General features: G+C 28.7%; 1 protein-coding gene across 2 annotated transcripts in view; it reads right to left on the bottom strand.

The window, feature by feature from the left end:
• The window catches only part of LOC100201631 (kanadaptin), a 41777-nt gene that overhangs the window by 16250 nt on the left and 13274 nt on the right, over window positions 1-12253 (bottom strand). For both annotated transcript variants that reach the window (XM_065805191.1, XM_065805192.1), the window contains exons 8-10: window positions 5626-5765; window positions 5403-5492; window positions 3259-3335 (exon numbers count right to left, since the gene is read on the bottom strand). In XM_065805191.1, the coding sequence (XP_065661263.1) occupies window positions 3259-3335; window positions 5403-5492; window positions 5626-5765 (307 nt within the window). The remainder of the gene's footprint in view (window positions 1-3258; window positions 3336-5402; window positions 5493-5625; window positions 5766-12253) is intronic.

The following is a 12253-nucleotide window of genomic DNA, read 5'->3' as shown; positions in this document are numbered from 1 at the left end:
AATGATTTTTAAAAAAAAGCAGAAGTAAATGATTCTAAAGAATTCTTTTTATAATAGTGTCAGCATATTCAACAAATATGTGAAATTTTACATTAGTTTAATAAATTTACAACTTCTTGAAAACTCAAAAACATAATGTACTATTGGGGTAAAAAGATTGTGTCTGTTGACCACATTTGGAGCCCTTTGTTATGGCTTAGGGTTTATCAATAGTAACGAGGCAAATGCTTGGACTATTAGATACTGTACTCAGTACTAATAAAAAAAAAGACGATTGTCATCACCAAGTTCACCTTAATCTATCATTCGCTAATAATCGTGGTCTTTAAAGTAACTTTTCTTCCGTTGAGTTTTATCTCTTACAAAGTTCACCAGACCTAATTGCTCATTGTGAGACTAATTTGAGTTCTCTGCTTTACAAATTAAAGGAAGATAATCATCACATACTTGGCTTGTGCATTTACATTTGTAAGAATTCACCCATTTGTTTAAAACTAAACATATAAATCTACATACTATTCTTTTATATGCTTTTGTTTAGCACTTTTTCAACTTTTTCTTTGTTCTATATCGCTCTCCTACATCTCAAGACTGCTTTTCCATGTTATTTCTGATCAAATTGACGAAGTCCTTTCTTTTAACCCTTCAGCAAATATCATTGCTGTTGGTGACTTTAATGTTCATCACACTGAATGGCTTGGTTCTTGTGTCAGTGACTCAGCAGGTGTTAAAGGCTACAACTTTTGCCTTTCTAAATCGCTTTCCAGACAATCCGAATCATTTACTTTCTCTACTCGACTTATGTTCTGTTTCTGATCTTAGTCGGTGCTCAGTTTCTCCACATTCACCCTTAGATGCTTCTGATCACAGTTTGATTTCTCTAAAACTATTATCTCATTCTTCTTCATCATCAGAATCCCCAACCTGAAAGCTGACTGGGACTCTTTCCATGATTTTCTTTGTGATGGCTCTTGGATAGAAATGTTTTGTCTTCCTGCTGACATTTGTGCTCCTTATGTAACTTTTTGGATTCAGCCTGGTATGGAATTTTTTATTCCATGGTTTTCCTCTCATTGTGCTGCTACAATTTCCAATTGTTAGCATTATTTCATATCTATTGCCAAAACAATTCTCCAGAATACAGAAATCTGTTTACTATAGCTAGAAACCCGCTATTCTCAGGACTCAAAATCTTGCATTTCATCTCTGAAATTAGGCTCTCGTGACTTCTGGAGAATCTTTAACAGTGTCTATAATAAAGGCAAACCTGTTATACCTCCTCTCTTGCATGGTTCAGATTTTGTCACCTCACCTAAACACAAAGGTGAACTGCTTGCTAAGAACTTCTCATCAATATCATGTCTTGATTCCACTAGTCGCGTCCTACCTGATATAGCAAAAAAATAGGTTAATCATTGCCTGGCGTTTAAATCACTCCAACTTCTGTATCTAAAATGATTTCCTGCTTAGACTCTTCTACAGCTTATAAACAACATACTTGTTATAGTCCTGCAAAAGTGTTCTCTGAAGCTATCATCTATACTTTCAAAACTGTTCAACAAGTGCTTATCAGAGTCTTGTTTTCCAGCATGCTGGAAAAAGCGGCATCTATTATCCCAATTTTCAAAAATTCTGCATCTGACTTATCTAACTACCCTCCCATTAGTCTTCTTCTTATCATGTCATAAGCAAAGTTTTTTATTCTTTAATTATAACACTTAATCTCTTAACTTGAATCTAATAACTTTCTTTCTGATCATCATTATGTATTTCAATCTTCTTGTTCTACTGCTGATTTGTTAATAGTAATGGTCAATAGGTTTTATTGCGCATTAAATAGATGTGGAGAGGTTATGGCTATCGCTCTCAACATTTCTAAAGCCTTTGATATAGTTTGGCGTGCTGGTCTTTTCCATAACCCTTCTTTTACGGTGTATCTGGTAACATCTTTAAGATAACTGAATCCTTCCATACCAATCATAGTAAAAAATTGTCCTCAACAGACAGCACTCTTCTTCATATCTTGTAAATTCAGGGGTTCCTCAAGATTCTATCTTTAGCCCTATACTTTTTTTAATTTACAATAACAATTTTCTAGAAATTCTCACATCTAAAGTGGCAGGTGGCATTATTTGCTGATGATACTACCATTTATTCTGGTCTTGATAAAAAGCCATCACTCTGTGATTGCTTGGAGGAGGCTTTTGAGCTTGAAAAGGATTTCACTTCTGCTACAGCATGGGGCTCTCAGTGGCTGGTGAACTTTAACAGATAAAGAGATAAAACTCAATTTTTTTTTAGCTCACCATTATTGCAATAATCTAGATTTTCCAAAATTAGTTCCAATCTAGTTTTAAAAATTCTTATTTGTCTAGTTTTCCTCGAACATCAGTTTTTTGGAATTCGTTTATTTAATCTTGTTTTCCTGATTCATATAACTTTCAATCTTTCAAGTCGTCTGTTAATCGTTATCTTGCTTTATAAAGCTTACCTTTTCTCTTCCAGTAACTTCTAAATCTAATGTGGTTGCTTGCAGCTTTGTTGTAGATGAAAATGTTTAAAAAAAAAACAAAAAAAACTTAAAAGCATATCAATTTAAATTATTCCTTTTATAAAATATTTCTCGTGTTTATATAGTATCTCATAGTCTCGCTTAACTGTTTTAAAATACTTTCAAAAAACTCACTAATAAAAGTTATTGTTATAATGTAGAAAAAAAAATAAATAAATGTATATGAATACGCATAACAAAATGAATAAACCTAACAGAAACAAAAAAAGTGTTTTATTACTATTATCATATTACTCTTTGTATTAAATTTGTTTAATATAAAATTTATATTTATAATATATTAACTGTTTTTACTTTTATAATATTTTATAAAGTAAAACAAAAACCAAATATTATAACACAAACACATTAATTTAATATAACAAGCTGTTTTTTACCAATTGTAAAATATTTAAGCAACAAGTATAGAATAAAAAAATTAAAAAAAATAATGTATATATATATATATATATATATATATATATATATATATATATATATATATATATATATATATATATATATATGTAATAAGTTTAGAAAATTTTATTAAAATATATAAGTTGAAAAATTTTGTTGACAAGTTATTAGGTAGAAAATCTTTTAGATGTTTTACTTACAATTTCAGCGTTTGTGCAAGTAAATTTACCCATCAATTAGCCTGAAATTTAGATAATGAATATTATTTCAAATAAAATAAAATTTACCAAAGATTGGAATGTTTCCACTTCTTCTTTTTCTTTTTTACCTGCCCATTGCTTTCTCTTTAATCGCTTCTTCTCAACTATAATATATAATATTCAGTACTTAATTTATTTTCAAATTTAGTAAAGCAGATAGAATGAAATAGTTATGACAAAGTTTATTTTTTGCTCCTACTTATTTATTGAATAAACATTTTGTGCATATTTTTTGATCATGTTGCAATTATTAATAAACATCTAAAAATATATATATAAATTATTTTTTTGAAAAATGGGCATGAAACATTCCCAAGTGAAAAAGCTGACATAGAACATAAAACAAGTATTATTTTTTATGCCTGTCAAGAATTTATTATTTAAATTAAATTGGCTATTTCCGGCAAAAAGTTATGAGTTAAAAACAGAAATGGTAAACTATGGGGTCAAATGAACTACGATAATTATTTGTTTGGTAAATAGGGCTTTTATTAATTAATTATGTCTAAACTGACCAATGAATCTTTATAAAATCTTTGTCCAACTTTTAAATAAATTATTATCAAATCTATTTTAATAGCTCTGGTGAAGCCTTTACATGCACACAAATAGTCATTAGATTTTAAAATACTGATTTGTTTCTGCTCAACATCAAGAAAATTGATCGATCTAACTAACAAATTTCTAATACGTTTGAAACACTTTCATCTCAACCTGAGCTTTTATCATCTCTACCACCAGATTCCAGTGCCACCCGATAGAAAAAGTTTGATTATCTCTATGTATTAAATTTATTTAATACATAGATTAATAATAAATATATTATAAATTTATAAATAAAAATTTATAAAAATTATATTTATAAATTTATAATATATTTATTTTATATATTTATAATATATTTGTTTTTACTTATATAATATAATAAAGTAAAAAAAAAAGCAAATATTATAACACCAATACATTTTTCCATGTCAAACATAAAAACAAGACATAAAGAGTTAATTAATATTGAAAAAAAAAAGTTTTAACTAATGTAAAAAAAAATTTTTAAATTATAATAATAGTAAGTGCTTTTTTTTTATCAAAATCATATTGATGTTGATGGAAAACTTTTTCCAAATATATCTAGTAAAATAAAGAAAGTATAGTTACTATTGTTGTTCCAGGAAAAAGTTACCTGTTACCAATTACTTGTTCCAAGAAAAGAGGTGACATTTAATCTAGTTGCACAAGCCAAACAAGAATTAATGACTAGAAACTAACAGATTAAATGGTTGGAAATATTGTTTAATACAACAGTGCTAAACATACATTATCTAAATGGAGTCTGCGTTTTGTTACAAAAAAAGCTTTAAAAATTATTGGAGTTGTTTTCAAAACAATATTTAACCCTAAAACAGGTCTAAATTTTTAACTGTTTTGCATATTTAAAAAATCTTTAAATTTCTTACATATAGTTGTAACAATACTAATTTTTTACATATTATCATAATGGGCTGTGCATGCTTATATGAGAAAATATAAACGATCTAGATAGTACACAATAATGTACTCTGAATTTATAAAATCCTATGGAAAAGAAAAATTTCAAGGAGAAAATTGTTTGATCAACTTTGGTTGTTTAAAATAATTATTTAATATAATCATAAAATAAGAATGAAGTAATCAGCAAGCATAAAAATAATAATTTGTTATAATTATTAATAAGCATCTGAGTTTCAAAGTAATTTCAATACGAAACAGTAAAAAAGTTTCAAAAAAATGGTACAATACGAAACAGTAAAAAAGTTTCAAAAAAATGGTACAATACAAAACAGTAAAAAAGTTTCAAAATAATGGTACGATAAGAAACAGTAAAAAAGTTTCAAAAAAATGGTACGATACGAAACAGTAAAAAAGTTTCAAGAAAGCCGAAAGGAATTAAGTTTTATAAGTCAAAATGTTTAGTCTTTTTCTACAATATGCTCTGTGTTAAATTTTCAATTTTGCAGTATTGCTGATCGATTTTATGATTTTCTGCTCCAGATTCTAAAGCAATCTAAATTAGCATTTAGCTAACAATTGTTTTGTGGCAAAATTGTGGTGAAGTGAAAAAAAAAACACACCTAATTTTAACAACACAAATAAAAATTACTTTTTTATTAAATAAAAAAAATGCATTAACTCACTAAGTCCAGTCCTATCCAAGAATGTATCTTCATCAGAGTTGTAAAAATCATTTTCTTCAAGCTCACGTTGACGTTTTCGTTTGAGATCTTCTAAACATTACTTTGTTTAGTACAAGTGTATTAAGTTGCTTAGTAACAAAAGTATTAAGTTAAAAATAATGAAAAAGAAAAATTTTTTATTCAAACTAATTAAAGAAAATTATTTCATAGAAAAATTAAAAACCTCTAGATTTATTTTGCAGCATATCATATGCTTGAATAATCTTACAAGCATCATTAGCACAACTCAAAATTGCATCCTTTTTGTTTGAAGAACTTCCTTCAGCAATTACAAAATCTGCATCACCAACATCAATGGGAAGTCTAAAAAATTAAAGCTGTCAGATTGGTACCTTTACTGTTACCCCAGTCCAAGATGCATATTTAGCTTGAGTCATATTAGCAGTTGCTATGAAGTTATTAGCAGCTGCTATGGAGTTATTATTGCTAACTACTTTAAAATTAAAAAGATAAATATTAAAATTTTTTTTAATTAAAATTTATTAATACTACTACTAAATGATTTTTATTTAAAAAAAAGAAAAAGTGTTCATATGTTAAAATTTAATAAAATACTTTGATTGATCTATGTTTGATTTTTTACATATGTTTATAATGCTTTACACGTTTTTAATGTTTTTTAAGTCTTAATAATTTTAATTAACACTATGTAACAAATTTTTATTTTTTGTTCTGTTCCTAGGTTGAAATTTTCCAAAGATTTTTCTTAGTCCCCAGACCGTGCCAGTCGAGGACCAAGAAAAATTTTGGGCACCAAATTTCACATGCAAATAATTCAAGAAAATACTTGAAGGTAAACTGAACAGTTTCTTCTCACTTGGATGTGTTATAATTTATTTTCATAAAATTTCAAGGCTTTAGATTTAGTTCATTTCAAGGAGTTGTAATTTACAAAGTTTTGTTATAAGTTGTGTACTGTAGGCAAATACGGTCCATCTTGAAATTGTTCCATACTTTGAAATTTCCTGTCCTCAAATTATAATTCTTATGTATTATTATGTGCTATGTTACAGGTTGGTACAGAGGAGAGAAGCACGCCATGAAGTTTGCTGTCCCAAAAATTTGGAGAGAGCTGTCAGGCCACTCAAGCAACTGCTACTCAGCATTATTGCACCAGCAAAAATGCCCCTCAGATCATTTATCCTGACATAACTTCTTCCATCGCCCCAGTACCACACAGCCCTGATCTGCCTGTTCCAACTTCTACTGGGCCATCATCAGGAGACAGCAGCAGGTCAGATAGTGAGGCAGATACTGGAGATATGGATTATGATTCTGCAGATGAAGTTAGGGATAAAAAGCTGTGCTTCCCTAACAATAAAGACTTAATGATTTAATTAGGGCCCTTGGGCTTACAAAATTGTATGCTGAGCTTCTGATATCCAGGCTCAAACAGTGGAACTTGGTTGATGATAGCATACAAGCCACGGAATTAGAGAAAATGACATCAAAGATTCTTCAACTTCTTCAGTCAGCATGATGAATCAGTCTGTTCTACTGCAACAATGTTGCTGGTCTACTCCTGGTTATAGGTATCACATGTAATCCTATTGAATGGCGCCTATTCATAGACAGTTCATCCCGGAGTCTCAAAGCAGTTGCTTCACAATGGACACAACTACCCATCTCTCCTGATGGCCCGTTCTGTGCAACTCAAAGAGGACTACACCAATGTCAAAATGTTGCTAAGTGCATTAAAGTATGACAACGACAGATGCGAGGTCATCAGTTACTTCAAAATGCTATCATTCCTCATGGGCCTACAAGGAGGATTCATGAAATTTCCTTATTTCCTCTGTCTCTGAGACAGCTGTGACACTAAGTCGCATTATTGCACTCTCATAAAGAATCACGCCAAAATGGGATGTAAAATGTCTCTGAATTTCCATACCCTTGATTCGCATCTCGACAGATTCAAGGAGAACATAATCATATCTAATTATCATGTAATATGATTCAAAATACAAAAAATACTTTTAAGTATCAACTCAATGTATCAAATATTTTAATGTCGTTAAATATGACTTAAATTTTAAATTATCTCATTCAACATAATCTCATTTATGTTTTGAGTAAACTCTTAAATTTTAAACACTGAGTTGGTATAACCATATACAAATATATAATAATAATAATACATACATATATATATATATATATATATATATATATATATATATATATATATATATATACACAGGGCTTGAATTAAGCATATCGCGATTGCTTTTCACACCTTCACAATTTTTTTTTTCTTTAAAAAAAATATTTTCGCAATTTGCTTGTTTTTTTATTGTTTTTTTTTGTTAATTTTTTTTTCTTTTCTAATTTAGCATTTTTATGCTAAATTTCTAAAAAGAAATGTTTTGGTCTAAGTTTTTTATTAGGAGTCATAAATGTCATGCTAAATTTATCTTTTAAATAGAAGTATAATCTTTGCTCTCTTGCGTGGAGATTTTATTCAACAAAAAGCGTTTTTGAATTTAAATTACTTTATATCAGGGATGCGGAGTCCCAAAAAGGACTCCGGATTTAAAAGTCACAAAAAGATTACTTTGTCCTAGTTTTTGGTACCCAGGAGCTCTGAAAATATAAATAAGTTTATGGACTACTGATAGGAAAAAAATTAAGACTTTTAGGGTAATCCTGCAGTTAAGCGGCCTAAAATAATTTTATTTTTTCGCTTGTTGCGCTTTCGTGTGAAGACTTGCTCAAAGTAGTGACTTTTTAATATAAACAAAAGGAATATTTATTGGCTTCAGTACATACATCGACTATCTTATAGCCTGCTGCTACAAGGGAGTGCTGCTACATCAACTATCTTATAGCCTGTTGCTACAAGGAAGTGCTGCTACATCGACTAAGGATTTGGCATGGAGCAGCATCTTTTTTTCTTATTATTATTTCACTTAATATTTCTAATGTTTAAAAAGCATCCTCTGACGAGCGCAACAAGCGAAAAAATAAAATTATTTTAGGCCGCTTAACTGCAGGATTACCACTTTTAGGTTAGAGGAACAATTGTTTTTTGAGCCTGAAGTCCTTAGGCATAATGGCGGCAAGGACTCCGGGACTCCAGGATTAAAAACAATAAGTTTCAAGTCATTAAATGTCATGAATTTTTTTATTATAGCAGATAATAAGTCAACAAACATGTTTAGAGCTTCTGGACACTACAGACTTGGAAAAAGTAGAGATATAAAGCCGGAGACCTTTTGGGACTCCGTATCCCTGCTTTAAATCTCTGCGTGGAAGCCATTATTATTTTAGAGTTATATTTAGTTTGATTTACTGAATGGATCATAGTAAATTTACCTTTAAACTAAATCAAAACAACCAGATGAGTTACTATGGTAACTTACAGTTACTTAACTTTTAAATTTACTTAATATACTCAGAGACTCACAAAAATTAGCCATATAAATATTTCTATTTATATCTCATATGTTGTTAACACATAATATAAGCTTTTAGTTAAAAATTACAAGAAACCTCGAATGAAATATAAAAAACGCAATACCATTTTTTAAAATTTTATTTAAAGCGATATCATGATCAAACATTTTCTTTAAATACACAAATTGTTTTTAGAAATTTTATTTAAAAAGAAATCTATTTGAACAAAAGAATTTATTATTTAAAAAGAAATTTTAAATAAAATTTGAACAAAAGAATTTTAGTCTTCTAAAACTCTCTTATTCAAATAATTTTGAAATCAAAACGACCAAATTTTTAGCAATTGAAATTTAAAACTGAAAAAAAATTAGTAAAATTTAAAAGAAATTAATGCTCAACAATTATAAATTTAATTTGGTGGCGTCCGTAATATCCAGCATAGTGAGAATTGTTTCTGAAAGCTAAACGTTTATCTAGCTACAGTAACAATATCAGATTTAGAACATAGTGCAAGCGAGGAAAAAAGTTTTATTTAAATTGTAAACATTTTTTTTTTTTTTTGTAATTCCCCAATCTCCCTAAGGCCGAGAAGGCCACTGCAAATGAGGAAGCTACTTGTGGTTATAACCCTCTGTCAACTCTTTAACTCCAAAACACGAACCTTGACAAACAAGGAAGCTGCGCGGAGAAACAAGTTGAGCACAGTACTACCAGGGACATGGTGGGGATCGAACTCGGAACCTCTCGCTTATGAAGTGAGCGCTCTACCACTGCACCACTACCACATTTTGAATAAATAATTATATTTTGTTTCTTGAAAACTGTTTTAAAAGTAGAAACATTGTATTGCCAACATTAAACAAAATATTAGCTTTACAGGTTAAAATAAAAATTAAATTATAAAAAGTATAAATTAAAATTAATAAATTATTTTACTTCTGTTCAAAGAAATTTTTTTTCTAAAAAAAATAATTTAAACATTCTCTAAAACTTAAGGAAATATAACTTGATTTATTAAACCAAATTTTTTTGTTTCCTTTTTATTGCAAAACAATTTGAATAAAAAAATTGAATGAAAACATCAGTTTATATCAATAAAACCGTTTGAATGAAAAACTTAATTATACTTAAATTTTTAATAGTAAACTAGAGCAAGAAACGAATAATAAAAAATGTGGTATCTAATGTTTTTTCACTTTGATCTTACTCAATTGGTCTATAGATTATAGTGATGTGCCATCGGCTAATGCCGATTGTGGCTAATAATAGGTTTAATGTATTTATTTAAGGGTATTATGATAATATTAAGGGTTTAAATTACGTATTTAATATAATCCTATTCATCTGAAGTGATTCGACCGATGCCATATATGCCAGCATCTATGGCATCGGTTGATTAATTGGCATTGGCCGATGCATCGGTATTGACTATTAAGCCAAACTAAACAGGTGCATAGGCACACCTTATATATGCAAGATGCATACCTAATATTAAGATATTACCTTTATATACATACATTAAACTCTATAATTAGAATTAATCGGCCTTTGCCGATGGCACATCACTAATAGATTATAGACTTGTATGGTCTATAGGCATGTTTTTGTGCAAATAAGTTTGAAATTTTATGACGATAATGTTTTAATTTATTATTTAGAACAAATCTATTTATTTACTTTGTTTTATTTTAAACGTGTTTTATTAAGGTTGTAAACTGTATAAAACAGCAATAAAACAGTGTCACAGCATTGTTTTACATTAACACAAGTTTTATTGTTGTTTTATAGCTTTTTTACAATAACTTTTTAAATACTATTTAAAAATAATATGTTTTATTGTCAGCTTGAATATATTAAATAGTTTTCTATGACTAATTAAAGTGGTTAAAATATTGTAATATTAGCGGGGTTTTTTCTTACTTTTTTACTTATATTTTTTTAAGTGGCATGTTAATTAAAAACAAGTACTAAAAGTAATATCTTTATAGTATTAAATATGTTACTTGCTCATTACACTATAACTGCAATGTAAACTTTAAATTATAACCTATGCTGTAAATTATAACAGTAATTCACAATATTTTAAACTCCGCCAAAGGAAAAAATTATAAGATAATATTTAATTAAAAAAAATGTTAAGTTAAAAAATAATAATTACGAACTGTGAACTATGTACTATGTATGTGAACTATGTACAAAAGATACAATTTTATACTAAAGCAAGGGTGGAGGACAAAAATTTTTTTTCGTTTTGCAACAAGATTTTTGTGTTAATTCGAGCCCTGATATATATATATATATATATATATATATATATATACAGGGTGTTCAGGATAAATTTGACATATTTATAATTGATTTTTTTTTTTTTGTAGATTAAAGGTATTAATACACACTACAGGTCATTTAAAAGTTTGAACCCTTCTTCATTCATATACAAGATGTCAGAAAGGATGGATGACTGGAACCCACCTGAATCATGGAAGAGAATAACTTGCATCATGATGATTCGTGCCAGCCATCAAAATAAGGATACTATGATTATGCATCCTCTACTATGAAGCTTGCACTCAATGAAGACCTTCAAAAAACAACATTGCCAAACACTTCATTGAGTGCCAACATTCATTTCACGTGACAAAGCCCGAATTCCAATGCCAGGGTTCTTCAACACCTGTTCCTGCAGACTTGCAAGGAACTCTGCTGTACGAACGCAATCAGATCGTCTACTAGGGATCTTTCTTCTTACTACATCCTCGTAGTCACCATTGCAAGTCTCTAGTTCATACCTGATTGTTTTTACTGTGTTCAGGGAGCATTGGGCAGCAGTCATAATATCCTTATTTTGATGGCCGGCACGAATCATCATGATGCAAGTTATTCTCTTCCATGATTCAGGTGGGTTCCAGTCATCCATCCTTTCTGACATCTTGTATATGAATGAAGTAGGGTTCAAACTTTTAAATGACCTGTAGTGTGTATTAATACCTCTAATCTACAAAAAAATATAATCAATTATAAATATGTCAAATTTATCCCGAACACCCTGTATATATATATATATATATATGTGTGTATATATATATATATATATATATATATATATATATATATATATATATATATATATATATATATATATATATGTGTATATATATATATATATATATCGCAAAAGCCATAACAAAAAGAATAACATGGAAAGAGTGTTTTTTTAAACTTTTTTTTTACCTTCATGTTCATACATTACCTTCTACAGTGATTAAACTCAAATATTATCTTTTATAGAGTATTAATTTATAAATTACTTTTTATAAAGTACAAACTCCAATTTTATTTTTTGCAATACCTTTTATGGTGTATTAACGTGCCCAATTTCTATTGTATTGGTATAA

Source organism: Hydra vulgaris, chromosome 09, assembly GCF_038396675.1.
Source record: "Hydra vulgaris chromosome 09, alternate assembly HydraT2T_AEP".
In the NCBI taxonomy this organism is placed as follows: domain Eukaryota; kingdom Metazoa; phylum Cnidaria; class Hydrozoa; order Anthoathecata; family Hydridae; genus Hydra; species Hydra vulgaris.
This window is presented reverse-complemented; position numbering and strand designations above follow the sequence as displayed.